Below are 19,198 nucleotides of genomic sequence, written 5' to 3' on the forward strand. Positions count from 1 at the left end.
AGGGTTTTGCCTTTCCTGTTTTTGTTTGTGTTTTTTTTTCTACATTTTTTTAATTTTTGTTTTTTCAAAGTATTGTTTTTGTTTTATTTTTTCTTTCAGTTTTTTTTTTAAATATATTTTTAATGACAGAAATTATTTTTAAAAACGCACGAAGAATTATGAAACAAACTAAGCCCTCCTCCCAAATTACTCAAGAAAATAGTTTTTGGGGGGGTCTGATGAATGATATACGCCATTGTAAAAATGGGCAAAAACTCAAGGTTTAATCAATGTCCATGCTTTGTCGTAGATGGGAACATCGCCCCTGTCAATATGGCCGCCATTGACACGTTGTTAATGGATGTGGGCAGTCTTCCGCCTCATCCCCTTCGTTTCTGCCCTCTAGGGTTTCTATTTGTGAACGAACCGTGATGACGTCTTTATCTGCGACGGAATCTGCGACAGACACGCGACACAACAGTTGCCGAGTGCGTAAATGTGCTATAATCGAGTTTCTAGTTTATGTTAAAAAGAAAAACAGAAAAAGTGAAATCTTGAAATTGGGCCAGCGTAGGGGTGGCGAGGAGGTCTATTGAAAAGTTGTCTTCCACTTTCTCGGCTGAGTGTGACAGGGCTGAGAAGGGCTGCCATGTAGACGGAGTAGAAAAAGAATGAGTGGTCAATTGTTTCCCACAGAGGCTACAGACGACCACACGGTCCAACAGGAAAATGAGTTGGAGGCACTCGCATCTATTTTCGAGGAAGACTTCCAAGATCTTCGCCAAAAGGATCCGTGGAAGGTAACTGCGACGCACCACCGTCACCATGGTCAACCCCGCCCTACAAATCAATATTTTACTGTCCATCCTTGTACCTCCTCAGGTGAAAAGACCTCCTGAGGTCAATCTCTGTTTGCGCCCAAAAGGCCTGAACCATTCCCAGGAATGTTACGTGACTGTAGACCTTCAGGTCAAATGCCCACACAACTACCCAGACGTGTGAGTGCCGACTGCTGATTTATAAGCCACTGTGAATATTTAAATCAAAGTATGTAACAGTTGTCGTTGCTTCAACATCAGTCTCAATCATTTCTTCTTGTGTTTGAATATTTCAAGCCGTAAAAGTTGCATTTGAGTTGTAAGCAAAATCTGACCATGACAATTTGACACTTTCAAACAAGTCCAATCAAGATTCAAGAGTCTATTGTCATATGCATAGTATTATTATATCACACAATGAAATTCTTATTCCGTTCACATTCCCGAGTAGCAGATTACATTCCATGTTTGAGCAATACATAAATAACAATAAGAATGGCAATAAATAGTAATAAAACAACAACAAAAGCAATAGTGCTAATAATATAGAGCAAATATCATGTAGTGCAAAATATTATATATGCATGTAGTAAGAGGCAGATTAGTGCGTGAGTGAAAGCACCTCCATAATGACTACAGGGGTTAACATGTAAAAAGACCCATAATCACTGAGGTGACTGTAGTAAACAGGTGTCAAAGTTAAGGTCTGTCACATGATTTTAACCCCGCCATTGTTGTTTTGATCTTCCTAACCTGCTTTTGCATTTTTCAGCACAGAATTTTGAAGTATGTCACTCGTTGGTCATATGCAGGTGAAAGATGAAAGCGACCTGGCCATTCAGAATGAAGTCGCATTACAAAAGATTGGCTATGGATCAATTTCAGGACCACATACCCAAGTGGCCTGTGCCACATTTGAAAAATTCTGATCTGTTTCAGTCAAACTGCCATTTAAATGTCAGGTACAGGTCTCTTAGGGGCAAACAATTGGAATTGGGTCACTTTTAACTGCTGCTTGAACGTCGCCCTAATGAAGCCTTGCAACAGTTCCTGTACATTCTAATATTGAACTGTCAAATTAGGGTTAGAACAAATAGCATCTAAAATTTAATGTAAATATACATCTAAAAAGTACGATATTCTGACCTCTGACCCCTTGAAAGGACTAATTCCACCACATATTTATTTCAAACCATTATTTCTAATTGCTAAAATACATTTTAAATCTAAGGTTGAGCAGCTTCCTGGAATGGAGGGTGTTTTTGATTTGACGAACCATTGTATAAAGAGCTAACTTTGAGTTCTAGAAGTCCATTAGTGATTATTTTCCATCCTCATTGGTCATTCAACAGGCCTCCAGAGCTGGAACTGACAAATGTCAAAGGTCTGTCAAATGACAACCTGCAGACCCTCCAGAATGAACTCACCAAGCTGGCAGTGGCGCGATGTGGAGAGGTGTGAGTGAACACACACACACGTGTTAATGTACACGTGTTGCTTGACATGTGTCTGTCTGCCACTCGACACCCAGGTGATGATTTATGAGCTGGCCGACCACATCCAGGGATTCCTCTACGAGCACAACAAACCTCCGTCGCGCTCCTTCCATGACGAGATGCTGAATAATCTCCGCAGGCAACAGGAGAAACGAGACCTGGAGGAGCAGCAGAGGAGAGACCAGCGGCGCAAACAAGAGGAAGAGATGGTTAGTTTTTTCAGCCATCCTTTTTTTATGCATGACAAATGAAATAATAATCACTTTTTTGTATTTGGATCAATATCATAGCGATGATCCTTAATCACATTCATCATATTTGAGAAAGCATATTTTTCGACACAACCTTTAAGCAAACAACACTATTGTCGCCATTGAATTATTTTTAATTTCAAGAAGTAAAATGTAGGCAAAAATATTTACCAGGGGCTAACTAACTACTAATTAAACCATTTGTCCGAAATGTTAACCAAGAGTCCACCATGCAAACCTAATCTATTTATCGTTTACAAAAAAAACATAGTTTTTGCTTTTTACAACCTCAAAAATGCTATCCAAATGTATTGAATGAATTGGGGTGGAAAATAATCCACACGTTCATGTTTGTCTCACACTTTGAACTGTTTGCCAGCCATTCACAGAGCACATAGACACAAACATGTTTTCACACTTACAAACACCAAAGGGCAATTTAGCGTGTCCAATATATCTATCATACATGTTTTTGGGAATGTGGAAAGGAAGTCCAGGCAGGCACGGGGAGAAAGTGCAAACTTCACACAGAAAAGCAGGAGTCAGAATCGATTCTGCTATCTCCACATGTGAGACGGACGTGCTGCTACTGCGCTGTCATTTAAAAAAAAAAAAAAAAAAAAAAAATATATATATATATATATATATATATATATATATATATATATATATATATATAAAAAACGAGTATACAAGCATATCGTTGACTCTGTATTACAGCAGTGTTTGAATAGATAGTACCACATGTTTTTCTTCTCATAGGAAAAAGAAATAATGGCTGAAATCCAGCGACGAGAGGAGGAAAAACGAGAGGAAAAGAGGAGAAAGGAGATCTTCAAACAGGTCCAAGAGCGTCAAAAATTCAAACGTGCAAACCAAACTTAGCTCATTATTTTGATACACTTTGTGCATGGCTAACCTTAACAGGAGCGACTTGAGAGTATGGAGCTACCGGTCTCTGCTAGCATTTTGGGGAAGAGCCCACCCAGTGAATGTGGAGCTCCTCCTGACATCACAGACACCAAGAAAGGAGTCCCAAACCGTCGGCGGAATACTTCAAGTACACGTTATAGGTACATAAACACTCGTATGAAACAAAGCGAAACATTGTTCTTATATTTTTCAATCACCTGCCAGACGGGAGACCATCAGTGAAGACAACTCACACGCACAGGCGCGTCTTCATTTTCACAGCAGCACCTTTGGAGAACTTGATGTTCACAAAGGGAGACATTTAGGTGAGAACAGCAGCCATCAGATTACACTTTCAAATGCTGATTGTTTATTGAGGGTGTGCGCTAATGTCACAGGTGTGAGTGAGAGGCTGGGCCGGAATGTTTACAATGGATTTGAGGTGAATTCCGGTGACTTTGCAGTCATTTATGAGTGGTCATTGCGCTGGAACAAGAAAATGGGCAAGTTTTTCACCAGCCAGGAGAAAGGAAAAATTGAAAACTGCAAAAAGCAGGCGAGTACAGAAAGATATTGCTATTATTGTAAAGATTTTTTCTTCTTCTTTTGAATATAAATGATAAAACATTGTTTTGATGATCATTTTTTGTTCACCAATAATTCCTGTAGCGGTGTCCTGATCTAATAATATCAATACCAGCCAAAAAAATAGTATCAGATTATATGTGTCTACATCCAAAATCTCTGATATTCTCACTCATATCCTCCCAATATCCTGGTCTTGACAATGACGTCCCATGTGTTTGTGTGGGATGCAGTTCACTTTCTTGTCTTTCTGAGACAAAATGAAGACAACAAAGGACACTTAAGAATAGGCTGGCTCTCAGCAGCATTTACACCAACAGTCCAATCCGGTCTCTTTGTCGTGATTTCATTAGTTATTTCTCAGGGTCCTTTTTTTATTATTGAAGTGCAGAATATTCTCATGTCATGTTTGATATGAAAATTATGTAGCCTGGAATAAAAGTGTCATATTTTCTCATGCCTATCTTTGCTGATCATTGTTTGTTTGAATGGTATCACTTGATCAAATCTTTTAACATTTTATACTGAAAAATATATGAGAGGATGTATTATTCCTGCTAATATCGAATCGATGTCAGTATCAGACACAGCTCTGGGCTGCAATGTTGGCATTGTATTGTAAGTGAAGAACTTGTTTCGGGATACCCCTTGATTTCATCAATTATCTCTTCATAATGTCAAGGACTCTTAGGGCTACAACTGAAGACTATTTTAATCATCCATTAATCAGTCGATTAATCCAATTGCTGAATTAGACTCGCACAAGAGAAATGCACCATTGTAAATTAATTTTTCAGCTTCTGGTATAGTCCATATCATGTCAGACAATTGGTTAAAATGGGGTTCATTGTTTTCCATAGTAAAAAAAAACCCATTTAATTCAACACAAAGATAGTCTGTGTACTTTCATGAAAGATAATAGGAATCATAATAGGAATCTAGTGAGAAGGTAATTTACCAATTTGATCTAAATGACTCATTGATTATCAAAAGTGTTTATCAATTAATTTGACTATTGATTTTTTTTATTTTTTTTATGAGAGCGCACTCAGCTAAAATAAAAGCGTAGTATAGGTTCTTTATCACATCTTTATTTTCTTCAATCTTTTCATGGAATTATTGGTCAATGACATATGGGAAACTGAAGGTGGCTGGGATCTAAGTATTTTTTTTTTATCTGCTTATTGGTTGCAGTATAAATCTGGTCCACCTGATTTCAATTTTTGGGGATGACACAGTGTTATTTTAATGTTTTTAATTTATATTTGCACCCTCAATAGCCTTTAACTAATGTATTTATGAAGTCAGAGTTGTTGACTTAAATTTCTCTGAACCCTCCAAAGATCCATGCAGCAGAAAATGAATTCAACTCCCTCCTGAGACTGGAGCACCCAAACCTGGTGCACTACAGGGCACTGAACTCAAGCGAGAAGGAAGACTGCCTGGTGGTGGACCTTCTGGTTGAGCATGTGGCCGGTGTCAACATGAACCAAAGTCTCCTCAATCACTCCCCCGTCCCTTTGGACAAACTGTGCCATTATACGGCCCAGCTCCTGGCAGCGCTCGACTACCTGCATTCGAACTCTGTGGTCCACAAACATTTGGGGGCCTCAAGTGTGCTGTTGGACTCTGAGGGCAACATTCGATTGACTGATTACAGCTTATCCAAGAGGTTCTCCGATATCTGCAAAGAAGATATCTTCGAGCAGGCGCATGTGCGTTTCTCCGAGGACACTGCCATGCCCACCAAGATGGGCAAAAAGGGGGACGTGTGGAACTTGGGGCTGATGCTTCTGGCTTTAAGTCAAGGGAAAGAGGTGAAGGAGTATCCTGTGACGGTGCCCACCAACCTGCCAGCTGATTTCAAGGACTTCCTTCAAAGGTATGTATGAATACCTTATTTTTGCCATGCTTTAATATTCTAATAACCTCAAATAGCTCACAAAAATCTTCATTTACTAATGATAATAATTGAAGAGGTGATTTTATATATATATATATATATATATATATTTTTTTTTTTTAATTGTATATTGTTTTAACTCTTTTTGAGCACAGCCATTGGTTCACATCTTTTCAGTTCTATTTGATAGTTGTTCCATGAATTGACACCTCGAACAGATACACATTTGGTTGCTGGTGGCTGGCAAAAAAAAACAAAAAAACACACACACTCAAAACATGAGGAAAAAACATGAGGAAAAAATTGCTGCTTATAGTCCGAAAAATACGGTAATCGTTTTTACTGAAGTGTTCTAATGAGATTCATAATTGAAAGTCCTCCTAAGAATGAAAGATTATTCAATTTAGCCATTTTCATTTTGCAATTAAAATATTTTGTATATAGTTAATTTTAGGGCTGCAACTAACGATTATTTTAACTCATTCACTGCAGGGTGTTTTGAGACCCACTAATATTTAAAAAACAAAAATACTGTGAATACTGTGAATTAGACAAGGTATGTAAATGATTAATTCATCATCAAAAATAATTATTATTACAACTTAATTATTTGTCCTGTACAATTAATGCCTTTGGAAAACTAATTTTCCAACTTTTTTATCATTTCAACATGACTTGACACGCTCAAGTAACGACCACTCATGCAGGCTCAGCTGTTTGCTGGATTTGGTCGGGCGATGTGAGCCTTGCACACCAGTGATATAATTTAACAATAAGTAGAAAAATGTCGTTTTAAAAGTATTAATTGCATGCAAAAATTGTTTTGTTATCAAGTTAATTATAGACAAAATATTTACCTGGTATGCCTTTGAGTGTTGATTTGGGGATTTGTGTGAATTGGGGTTATTCAGTCAATTCAAGTGGAATTAAAATTGTTGCAAGTCAATGTCAGAAATCAATGCGCAGTGTGTCCTCAGGTGCATCTGTCTGAATGATGTCGATCGATGGACAACCCAGCAACTTTTGGACCACAACTTCCTTAAACCGCCATCACCTAAGAACCAGCTTCAGTTCAATGATAGTAGCCCAGAAGGTGAATATATGAGCTATAGAAATGATGAGTTGACTTAAAATATTACGGACAAACACTTATCAGGTATCATCAGGTAAACCTGGACCAAAAAAAAAAAAAAAGAGAGAGACTTTACAAATATGGTAGTGTCAAGTATTCATGTCATTGACACAGGTATTAATTGATTTAACTTAACTTTATAGCACTTTAAACCAATCATTCCTGTGTACAAAATGCTGTACATGTACATAACCCTAAATACAGCTAATAAATAAATATTAAGTAAAAATAGAAAATAAAAACAACAAATTGTAATACAACAGTGCTTAGTCTATTTAAAAGGATTGTAAACATATTGAGCTATTGTCATCAGTAAAAGTCAATATTTCTTCTAGAATAAATTTGGTACCTACATTGTTTTTCATCTAGAACTATTACAATTAAACCTACAAGTTTTGCCGCTTGCTGTCAACTGAAAATGATCTATGTATTTATTTATTTTAAGATCTTGCTGTGGACTTTGCATCATCGGTAATCCCCCGTAGCCACATCCTTAATGCTCCATTCGCTTATGGAGTTCAGCAACCGTTTTCTCGCTACTTTAGTGAGTTTGAAGAACTCCAGCTTTTGGGCAAAGGAGCCTTCGGTGCCGTCATTAAGGTATTTGAGGCACATGATGAACTTATACATATCAAATGATGTCACTTATATTGTATGTTTGCATCATTCCTCCCCTCTCTCTCTCAAACTTAGGTTCAGAACAATCTTGATGGCTGCTACTATGCTGTGAAGCGCATCCAAGTCAACCCTGCCAGTAAACAATTCAGGCGCATCAAAGGCGAAGTGACGCTGCTTTCACGTCTCAACCATGAGAACATCGTGCGCTACTACAATGCATGGATCGAAAGGAGCGAAATGCCTGTTGGGGGCATGCCCAGCAACACGGATAGTTCGGAGCCTCCCAGTACAGCTGACAAACCGCCTCCGGCTGGAAGAGGTCTGCCCAGGATCAACGAGCTGGGACTTGCTGACAACGTGGAGGACATCGCACCACCTCCAGCCCTGTCCAGCTCAGTGGAATGGTCCACATCTATTGAGAGGTCCTCCAGTGCTAAATGTGGTCGACAGCAGTCAAGTGATGAAGGGGAGGAAGACGATGACGACGATGAGGAGGATGTCTTTGGCGCCGTTTATTTGTATGTTAGTTTTTAAGTTTGACAGCACAAATGTATACACTGAAGTTGTTTTTTTGCCTTACAGGCAGTCTGATGACTCCATCAGCGACATCATCTTTGACAATGGCGACGATAGCACAGATGAAATGTTATCGCAGGTTTGAATGTCTCTTGTAAGGCTCAAAATAAGCAGTTGCTTTTTGCTGTGTAAATTTTGTACTTTGCACCTCATGTAAATACACGGACTTGCTGTGGAAATCAAGCACCAACCAACGGTCCCAAATGGGTTTTGAAGGACGGTTCATTTGTGTTGTAAAGTTAGTAGAACAGATGCATGGTATGTCTCTGCAGGGTGAGCCAAGCAAAAGGCCGCTGATCGAAACATCAGGAAGTGCAGAATCTGATAGACCGTTTGTCACAGTGCATTACTTGTACATACAAGTAAGCATCCTTTCCATGCACCGCGATTACCACTAGATGTCGCTCCACAACTAAACTAAACCACTTGTTTCTTCTGCACACTGTGCAGATGGAATACTGTGAGAAAAGCACTTTACGTGACACAATCGACCAAGGTCTGCATCAGGACCAGAATCGGCTTTGGAGGCTCTTCAGAGAAATCCTTGATGGCCTTTCTTACATCCATGAACAGGTTTTACTGCATGCTTATAAATTGTCATGGACAGACATGTAATCTACTGCATTTATCAAGCTGTCACAATTATCCTTCTCTTTCAAAGGGAATGATTCACAGGGACCTGAAGCCGGTCAACATCTTCCTTGACTCTCAAGATCACGTGAAAATTGGTGATTTTGGCCTGGCTACGGACCATCCGGCCACTGTGGTAATTTTTAATCTTCAATGCACATTACACGTTTTTCTCAAAGAGCAAGTCAAGTAAAAACAAACAAACAAAAACTTTACAATAACATGTCCTTTGTGGCGCCACTGTCTAAACATGGTATTCAGATTAATATTCTTTCTGTGGAATTTGAGAAAAAAAAGCTGTCTTTTTATCTATCTCAGGTGTGAGCCATTTTTGCCACTTGTGACTCAAAGTGACCCGACCTTTTTAATCGTTATAAATAATCGTAGTCAAACCGAGTCAAAGAGCCATTCAACTATTAAAAAACAGTTATGGGGTATCTAAATGGCGACTGAGGCACTGAGTTTTGTACGCCTTGCTAAAGCACCTCCCAGACTAGCGTTTCTCCCACATTGTTTCAAAATCATTTGATCGCAATCGGACTTGAACAGTGACCCCTCCGTTCTGAAGGCTGAATCCCGACAGATAAGCTATTGTTGCCCCGCAGAAATATAACATAGTAATTAGTACTTGTTAGTTGTTGTTTAGTTTGTTATGATGCATCTAAACAATGTCACGTAAACATTACAGCTTTTAATTTCTGTGACTACTCTCTAAATATCACCCTTGCACTGCATCCCGTCAGTTTGTGCGAGGTGAGCTAAATGAAATGTCCAACATATGAATGCACAGTGTATTAAACTTTTTTTTTTCCTCTGCCAGGCTGCAGGTAAATTTGAAGTGGAAGAGAGTGGCTCTCAAGCACTGCAAAAAATGGACCCAACAGGTGCAAAATCCCTCCCCTCCCTTTACATTAATAACATGTATAAATGTGGTGTGTGGCTGCAGAGGTGAGACGAGCTACATTTGTGATAAGCAAGCTCCTCCTTACAAAGTACGCATTTCACCCTACCTTTATCCAAGGTGCCATCGAGCATGTTTTTTTTTTATAATTTAAATTTACCACTCATCGTATTGACAACCGTCACACACGCTTTCATTGTCACGCCCTTCTGCTTCTGAACTTGCCCTCCCATTCACACAATGAACTTATTAGGTTATGCCAAACACAATGACAGTCACTTTTCAGGGTGTATTTGAACTTTGTTTTTCAGCCCTCTCAAGCAAGAAGCCAGATGCATTACAAAATATTTAATTTTTACACACAAACCAGAACGATATATTTTGAAAATTAGATTGACGTGTTTTGAAAACAAAGGTTTTAACTATGACTTTACAGAATTAATTGCAATTAATGTCTTAATTTTGACACCTCGAAATAAATATTTTTCTTTTTTACTATTTTATGCCCTCTGACATATATATATGTATATATATCTTTTTTTTCTGCACTACAATCATCTGTAGGAAACCTGACTGGTATGGTTGGAACAGCCCTCTATGTTAGTCCAGAAGTTCAAGGAAATACCAAAGCTACCTACAATCAAGTAAGGTTTTGTATTTTGGAGGTTATTTTCATTGCAAAACATAACATTTTTGGATCACTCACATTTTATGAAAATGTAGCAAGCTTTGTGCTATTGTGTTTGTAATTCGTTTTTGATAGTACAATGTAGTTATTTTATCTTTTTTTTTCTGTTCTCAGAAAGTTGATTTGTTCAGCCTGGGTATCATCCTATTCGAGATGTCCTACCGGCCTATGATCACCGGGGCTGAGCGCATTTCTGTTCTGAGTCAGCTTCGCATTGTATGTCCACAACTAAGATTAATCTTGAGAAAAATGCTGGGGCTATGTTACTTACACAATCTCCTTTTTTTCTGCAGGAGCCCATTGACTTCCCGGACGATTACAATAGATATGAGCAAGGAACGCAGGTGAAGAATATTTTGACCAAGCATTAGTATTGAATATACAGCATATATCTGACAACTCATTAGTATTGTAATATATATTCTGTCATGACAGAGGAAGGTGATTGAATGGCTCCTGAAGCATGATCCTGCACTGCGGCCCACTGCCCAGGAGCTGCTCAAGAGTGAACTGCTGCCTCCGCCCCAGATGGAAGAGTCAGAGTTGCATGAAGTCCTACAGCACACGATGGCCAATATCAATTGCAAAGCTTACCGCAGCATGGTGGCCCAGTTGTTTGCCCAGACGAATTCACCAGTCGTGGATTACACCTATGATATAGACCTTCATAAGGTTTGACTTTGACTTTTTGCTGCGAGTTTTTTGACGGAGGTTAGCAATTTTGCTCAAGCATTTACAGTGCGAAAATATGTTGTGTCGAATGGCTTCATAAAGTTTACCTGTTCCTCGTCTCCATCTTTAGGTGTCACTGTGCCTTAGTGATATGGAACAGAAACCCCACTCATCATGTGGCCTGCAAAGGCATGTTAATGCTTGTTCCATGTCTTCTGATCCTTAACAGAGGCTGTTTGTTTTGTCCCCCTCCAGGGCAGCTTCAGCTTCAGCAGTGCCAAATTGCAGCAGTATGTGTACGAGACCATCACTAGGATTTTCAAGAAACACAGTGAGTGTGGAAGTCTTGCTTTCAGCATTTGTGCATGTGGGAAGCTTGACGGCCCTCTGCAAACCTCTGAGACTCGGACATCTGTTCTACTGAATGTCCCACGAACAATAAATCCTGTGTTTTGAAGAGCAAGAGTCAACACAGGTGCCTGTGTTGTACTGCATTTGTGCAAACTACTGATTACCTCCAGCTGTACTTGTTCGCTTATACTCTTTTTGTATCTCCTCATACAGTATGCATCACTTGTTTCAAGGTGAAGGTCATGTTATCATGCATATGCTTTCTGCTTTGTGTGATGTTTGTCATCAGGTGCAGTACGCCTGCAGACACCACTTCTGCTGCCCAAACACAAGAAGCTCTGTGAAAGCAGCGAACCAGCCTGCTTCATGGACCACAGCGGTATGCTGGTGACGCTACCTTACAACCTTCGTGTAAGCGTATTACACTTTGCACAACCATATACTGCAAGACCTTCAATGTGCACATTCAAAATGGCACTCTTTATTCAAATTTTGGTTTCCAAGGAAGACAAACAACATCACCCGCCATCACAGTCTTGCAAAGGTCAACCTAAAAAAAAAATAAACGCACCAAATAATACATGGACAACTAATACATACATTAGATTTAGTAAACTTGAAATTGTCCTTCGTAACTGCGTTAGCAGAGTGGTTAGCTTGAGTCCTCAGCACTGGATTTTTTATTACTGTCGCGTTACTAAGCTACCAATATCAACACACCGCCATAAAAAACATTCATTTATTTGCTGATTAAAGACGCTAAGAAACTAGTCATCAATTACACTGACATTATTTGATACCACCTAAATTTCCAGCTTTCGTGCGAGGCACTAACTTTGTGTGTGATCCATTCAAATGCCATCAAACGTTTCAAATTCACGCCAAGAAAGTAAATTCATTAAATATTAATAACTGCAAATGTTTAAATGTGGGCTTTATATCAATATATAAAAGCTGACAAATCAAGAAGAATGATGGGATAAACTTAGTTTCATATTTTCCTCATGTTAATCATACCTAATCAAATAACAAGGTTTCTGTCTTCCATACTTTTGGTTGGTACGGCTGTGAATCAAAACAAAAAATAAACCTGCCTTAATTATGTTGAGTTCATGTATAAATATTATAACATTATAAAAGTGTGGAGCATATTAAAATTACTCACCTTTAAACATGATTTAAAACACTGAACAAGAATACTACTTAGAGCCATAGTGTATTCATTTTCATCAATCGTTTACAGACCTGTGCTGGGTTGTTTAAGGTGATGTTTGGGCAAAACATTAAAGTACATTTTTTGGGGGGTGTTTTGGTTTTTGGTTTTTGGTTTCGGCCAAACATTTTCCTCCCGGTTCACCCTTATTATAATGCTTCCAACAACTAATTTCTTGTATTTATTTATTTTTTATTCTAGATGGCGTTTGCGAGATATGTTGCTCGAAACAACATAACACATCTAAAGAGGTAAAGATATACCCTGGGTTAGGCATAATGTTTAGCTCATTGAATTTCTTCTCTCAGGAGGGTTTTTTTTGTTTTTTTTTTAACCTTAAAGGGTACTCAAATTAGTCTGCAATTTTCAGCAGCAAAAATTTAGATTTTCTTCTGCAATTAGGTAACTTATAATTTATATTTCATGTGCAATTAAATTATAATGTAAATACAATTAATTCCCTTAAAAACACCCTTTCCTTTTGCTGTCAATTGAAAATGACATCATGTCCAAGGCTAAGAGAATGAGTATCACAGCTCAAACGTGACCTACAGTACTTGTTTTCTGAGTTTGCTCATGTGATGTTCATAAGCTTGATGAATTTAATGAATGATGCGCTAGAAGTTCCAAGGTAACACCATGGGCTGTGGAAGTTTACCCAGTTACTCCAACACCTATGAAAAGATGAACTCTTATTACGACTTAACTGCTACGTTAGTGATGGATTATGATGTGTTTCAAGTTACTAATCGTGTTGCGCCAGAGGAACAGAACGGCATCCTGAACAGAAGGCTGCCATCAATAGTTATCATGAAAAAAATGGCAAAAAGATTATATATCTAATTGTATAATTGTTCATTAAATTGGTTTGATTTACAAGTTAACGAGTTATTTAAGAGTTAAGCAACCTTGTATGTTCCTCTTTTCCAAGGTACAGCATTGATCGGGTGTTTCGGCCCAGGAAGCTGGATCGCGCTCACCCAAGGGAGCTTCTGGAGTGTGCTTTTGACATCATCACACCCGTCACCAACAGCCTGCTCCCAGATGCCGAGACCATTTACACCATCTCTGAAATAGTCCAGGAATTCCCTGCGCTTCAGGTTGCTCCCCTTATACAATATTTGAAATAACTCAAGTGTCAGTGTGTGCTGCACTGCCCTGCCTTGCTTCACTTTTAGACAGAACGTTTTGTTGGCTGGTTCGACATGTCCTCATCCTTCCCAACGGATGCCGTCATATCAACCTGCGTTGTTTGTTTTCTTTCGCTCCTAATCGTCCCACTCGCATGCCTAACATACCAAGCTGTTGAGGAAGTCTGACAGATTTACACCATGTTTATTATATGGACCCTAAATCAGTTTGGTGCAGCTTACTCCACTTCCTCCCCCTCCCTCCGTGCAAAATCCATTTCCTGTCCACACTTTCCAGTGCCCAGAGCTTTGACCGGCGTGTCTCGTGAACCCAATCAACCCAGGTTCAGTCCCTGCAGGGGTCCTTTCAAGACAACTCTGTGTCAAGGCTTTCGGATAATATATGAGTTGAAATGAGAGGAAGAATCGACAGACTGTTCATAATTATAGCTTGATGTTTGTTTATTTAACTGCGGTGCCTAGGTTTTGTAGAGATGCACTGCCAGTCACAATTCAAAACAGAGCTTCCTCTAACCTTGTCAGAAGAAACCTATTTTGCTAGTGTCAAATACTTTCTCAAAAATTTATTTCTAGTCACTGAAGATTTTGGTGTGAAAATAGCAACAAAAAAAAAAGGAAACTGCATTTTTGGTTTTCGTCCAAAAGAATTAAAACCGAAACAATAGCACTGAAAAAGGATGTTGTTGTGACTCATAAACTGCTGCCAGCAAGAGGCTGTCTGAAATTCACACGTGCAAACAGGGGAAAGAGAGGGGTGTCACTTAGTGAGCAACTACTGTAAAGCATTTTGAGAAAAGAGCTTCCAACACGCCTTTTACTTTGAAGTTAGTCATCACAGCTGCAGTAGTGGAGTGGCTGGCTTGAGTCCTTGTCACTCAATTTTTGTTGCAATTATCTCATAGTACATATCACACAGGATTAAAAACAAACAAACAAACAAAAAATATTCGCTGATTAAGGATGCTAAGGTACCACTAGTCAAATATAATTTCATTGTGTATATCTATATACACATATATATATATATATATATATATATATATATATATATATATATATAGTGTGTGTGTGTATATATATATATATATATATATATATATATATATATATATATATATAGTGTGTGTATATATATATATATATATATATATATATATATATATATACATATATATAATATATATATATATAGTGTGTGTATATATATATATATATGTAGTGTGTGTATATATATATATATATATATATATATATATATATATATATATATATATATATAATATATATATAGTGTGTGTATATATATATAACTACAATAACGTATGTGATGCACATGATGCATTCAAATGCCATTTACATTTTAACCTCAGACAGAAAAAATGTCAATGCCTCAAATGTTAACAACTGCAAAAGTGTAAGCATTAGGGGATTCCTATCAATCTATAATGATTCACTTACATTCTATATAAAAAGAATGCTCAAAATGAACAATAAACCTGCCTTTGTTTTAACATTCAACCATAAATAAACTGGACCACAGTTCAGTCTAAACAGGTGATAAAACACTGAACAAGAATCCTGTTCAGATTCTTAGTATGCAATTTTATTTAATTTGTATCATACATCTACAGACCTGTGCAAGCTTCTGCGCGTGACATTTCAGTCTGCTCCCGAAAGCTGCCATGAGACGTAGCTCAAAGAAGGTTTTGTGTTTTGTTTTTTTTTTTTTGGGGGGGGGGGTTCAGTTTCGGACAAATATTTTCCTTTTGGTGCATCACTAATTATAATTCCCATGTCTTAGCATATATGATCACCTAATTGCCATAATTTGCCATAAATAAGTACATCCTATGTCTGCATCTAGGTTGCATTTAGAGGCGATTGCATCTCGATGCAGAATGTATTTAGATAATCAGTGGTTACTAAACAATTTTGGTATTACCCCCATTTCCTCCTTTTTTTTTATGTCAATTTTAGAGCAGACAATCCCACTCCTCTGATATTAAATAGTTTCCTGCTTGCTAATAGATAATGACATTGCTATGCATGGAACTGCAGTGCCCTTTGCTGGAAATGAACCTTTCTGTTGTCCTCCGCATTTCCAGGACAGGAAATACAGCATTTACCTGAACCATGCTAGTCTGCTGAAGGCCATCCTACTTCACAGCGGAATCCCTGAGGACAAACTGAACCAGGCCTCCAACATACTATGTGATGCCATGGTCAGTAACTGTTGTCTCACATGCATCACAGATGTTGTGCACATGGCGTGTCTGTAGCAGGTTATACTCAAGCGTTTGTTGAATCTTGTGTCCTGTTCTGTTTTTTCCCTAGAGTGAAAAGCTGACCAAACGTGAGGTCGAGGCAAAGTTCTGCAACTTTTCACTGTCGACTAACAGTGTAAGTGTCCACCAGGTGTTTCAACCGTCCGGATGGAAAATCCCACAGCAGCATTTTGTGTCGTCGGCACTGCTAAGCTTAGCTTAGCTTTTTTGTGTACAGTTGCAGGTGTTGTACAAGTACATCGAACAGAAGGGGACTCTGAAAGATGTGGCGCTATTGCTAACTTCACTTACCAAGCAGAAAATGGCCGTTACACAACTTGCCAAGCAGGGCCTCAAGGACCTGGAGGAAGTTTCGGTTCTACTTCAAAGACTTGGGGTGAAACTGCCTGTAAGGACGTCTCTTGCAAATCGATCTATTGTATATAGAGGTTATAGGAGGTCTACACAGGAGGTCTACACACCCCGGTTCAAAGCACAGGCTGATGTGAGATGAAAAACAATTGAGAACAAGATGAATACTTTTTTTTCTACTACAGTGGACCCTCAGTTTACTTGTATTAAGGTGACCTATAACCTGAGAAAATATGGTGTTCTTTTTGTGATGAGCAATTCAGCAATGTTTTTGTACTAATCTTAACTGTCAGTCAGTCATATCACCAGTTATAAAATATCATTCATTTTTCCATCCTCTCAAAAAGATTTTTTTTTCCAGTTTTAAAAGTCTGGCATTTTTGGTGGGCAAAGATTTTTATGTTGAAAACATCTGGAATTTGAACTGGGTAATGTAGACTATGCATTGTATGCACCTGACCGTTTTAATGTTTGTGTTGTTTTTTTTTTTTTTCTCCCCTGTAGGTGGTAGTCAATTTAGGTTTAGTATACAAGGTGCAGCACCACTCTGGAATCATCTTCCAGTTTGTGGCTTTCATCAAGAAGCGCAAACGGACTGTACCCGATATACTTGCTGCTGGAGGACGCTATGACCACCTGGTATGTGTAGAATCATGCACATTTCCACATTGAACAGATCACCAGACTTGAGCAAGGATGGTCATTACTATAAACAACATTTGTTTTGTTTTGTAACAATGACCATATCAAAGCTGCCCAAACCTTTTTCCACCGATCGCCATAAAAACAAAAAAGAAACTATAGTTGACGTCATCGGTTGCATTCCTTGGTTGCATTCCCATTGAGGTCCTTTCATGTCAACAGCACTAAAGTGTTTAAAAACATAAGAAAACAAAACAAAGATTTGCACTTAGAAATTTACCTGGCCTTCATTTGATTAGTGGTCCAGGGTTTCATGACAAAGATTGCCATTTCCATTGCTAGATCCTGGAATTTCGTGGTCCTGCCTCCACGGTGCCAGTGCCATCTGCAGTAGGTGCCAGCGTGGCGTTGGACAAAGTGTATGCTGTGGTGGCCAGCATGGAGGAGCCAGTGAGAGACATACACATCCATCGGCGCACTAACATCTGACATCTAATAAAAATGAAGGAGTGGAAGACCGGGAGTTATGTTTAATGCTTCTCTTTTTCTCAGCCATCAGTAAGTTCTTGTGATGTGCTTGTGGTCCCTGTTGGACAATCCTCCATGTCCAGAGCCATTAGTGTTGTCCAGAAGTTGTGGAGCAACGGCCTCTCTGCAGACATTGCTTATGATGTCTCACAGGTTTGTGTCAATCTCTTAGTAGTTGTGATTGTTATTCAAAATGCAGGTGATATATCAAAACTAGCCTTTTCTATTACCTTAAGTTCACTTTTGGATTTTTTTTTTCTCTGCAAGCAAATTTGTGGTAAACTAATAACAATGACAATTGGATTTTTTGTGCTTAATTTGATTACTTGATCGCCTTTTTTTGTGGGAAACTTTCTAATATGGCCCAAACACACCCGAGACTCTTATCTCCAGTGGCTCCACATCATTTGATTTTGAGACCTATACTATTTATTAATGCAATAAAAAAAGTGCATAACAAATTCTCAAAACCTAGCCATAGAATTGCCGGTACTGAATATTAGAGGTGTGCCCAAAAAAGATTCAAGATTCTAATTTACAACAATGCAGAATCTATATAAATCACAACATCTATTTTGTAGATTAAAAAAAATAAAATTGCCTCCTGCCAGCTTCCGCGTAACCTTGCTAGACGCGCAGTGCCAAGGAAGCGGCAACAAACATCCCGTCACGCCAACGGCGTGCGCTCACCAAATAATACACGTGTGTCAATGCAGTCGTTTTATTTTGAAGTTTTCCTTCGCAGCCTTTGTTGCTTGTAGCTGGCCCTACTCCTCCTCATGACTGCATTTTTACTGTCATCACTTAGTTAATTACAATAATTGTTCCATCAAGTCACTTAAAATTTAAATACTTATTCCGATAACAAGACACCTACCTTCCTTCTATTCTAGTGGTTGAAGCAAAATAGAGAATAGCGTAGCAGTTATGGTCCACACACTCTTTTTGTAAAATCACAATTCAAAACTTAAATGTAAAAAATATCACTTTAAGGTATCCATTTTACATCTTGCAAAGTAGACTGGAGTAAATCATTGAAGCAGAAATGATTGTCATTCAAATCAATTTGAATGGAAAATTGATTCTGAATCGAATCATGGACCCACAAAACTGAATCAAATCAAATCGTAACAATGATTCTCCATTAAAGGAAGCGAAGCTCCTCTTTTTTTCATATTTCTGCTTCCTGACACGCAGGTGAGAAACCTGTAAAGACTACATTTACGCAATCAGGAGAATTTTACTTAGTTGAAAATCAAATCTGTTTGAGTCCTACAAACGCCTTCCTACCCATTCATTTTGTATCCAACCTTAACTGACATCAACCCCACAATAAATACTTTATAGAGCAGAATCCCAAATAGTAAACATTGAACACGATGAGCTGAGCTTGCTAACCTTATGTGAACAACACAACAGTGTTGTTGTAATGTGATATTTATCTTTGTTTTAGAAGAAACATGCTGTGATTGGAGAAAAAAAAAAACAACCGGTCCTGATGCCTCTTTCACTTTCC

The 19,198-nt window shown here is 38.4% G+C and overlaps 1 protein-coding gene across 1 annotated transcript in view; it reads left to right on the forward strand.

The window, feature by feature from the left end:
• Nucleotides 1-437: 437 nt before the first annotated feature.
• eif2ak4 (eukaryotic translation initiation factor 2 alpha kinase 4) overlaps nt 438-19,198 on the forward strand; it is a 26,661-nt gene continuing 7,900 nt past the window's right edge. The window contains exons 1-31 of the mRNA XM_088433734.1: nt 438-779; nt 862-977; nt 2,150-2,252; nt 2,329-2,502; nt 3,307-3,387; nt 3,472-3,617; nt 3,682-3,782; nt 3,855-4,012; nt 5,385-5,923; nt 6,922-7,037; nt 7,522-7,676; nt 7,770-8,212; nt 8,277-8,349; nt 8,543-8,632; nt 8,721-8,843; nt 8,932-9,036; nt 9,721-9,784; nt 10,366-10,445; nt 10,604-10,705; nt 10,783-10,833; nt 10,925-11,161; nt 11,417-11,492; nt 11,802-11,923; nt 12,927-12,976; nt 13,657-13,825; nt 15,982-16,098; nt 16,211-16,276; nt 16,379-16,549; nt 17,017-17,151; nt 17,497-17,604; nt 17,707-17,835. Of these exons, the coding sequence (XP_088289860.1) occupies nt 651-779; nt 862-977; nt 2,150-2,252; nt 2,329-2,502; nt 3,307-3,387; nt 3,472-3,617; nt 3,682-3,782; nt 3,855-4,012; nt 5,385-5,923; nt 6,922-7,037; nt 7,522-7,676; nt 7,770-8,212; nt 8,277-8,349; nt 8,543-8,632; nt 8,721-8,843; nt 8,932-9,036; nt 9,721-9,784; nt 10,366-10,445; nt 10,604-10,705; nt 10,783-10,833; nt 10,925-11,161; nt 11,417-11,492; nt 11,802-11,923; nt 12,927-12,976; nt 13,657-13,825; nt 15,982-16,098; nt 16,211-16,276; nt 16,379-16,549; nt 17,017-17,151; nt 17,497-17,604; nt 17,707-17,835 (4,329 nt within the window). The 5' untranslated portion in view covers nt 438-650. The remainder of the gene's footprint in view (nt 780-861; nt 978-2,149; nt 2,253-2,328; nt 2,503-3,306; nt 3,388-3,471; nt 3,618-3,681; nt 3,783-3,854; nt 4,013-5,384; nt 5,924-6,921; nt 7,038-7,521; nt 7,677-7,769; nt 8,213-8,276; nt 8,350-8,542; nt 8,633-8,720; nt 8,844-8,931; nt 9,037-9,720; nt 9,785-10,365; nt 10,446-10,603; nt 10,706-10,782; nt 10,834-10,924; nt 11,162-11,416; nt 11,493-11,801; nt 11,924-12,926; nt 12,977-13,656; nt 13,826-15,981; nt 16,099-16,210; nt 16,277-16,378; nt 16,550-17,016; nt 17,152-17,496; nt 17,605-17,706; nt 17,836-19,198) is intronic.

This window comes from Hippichthys cyanospilos, chromosome 14 (assembly GCF_059441005.1).
Source record: "Hippichthys cyanospilos isolate Australia breed blue-spotted pipefish chromosome 14, RoL_Hcya_1.0, whole genome shotgun sequence".
Classification (NCBI taxonomy): domain Eukaryota; kingdom Metazoa; phylum Chordata; class Actinopteri; order Syngnathiformes; family Syngnathidae; genus Hippichthys; species Hippichthys cyanospilos.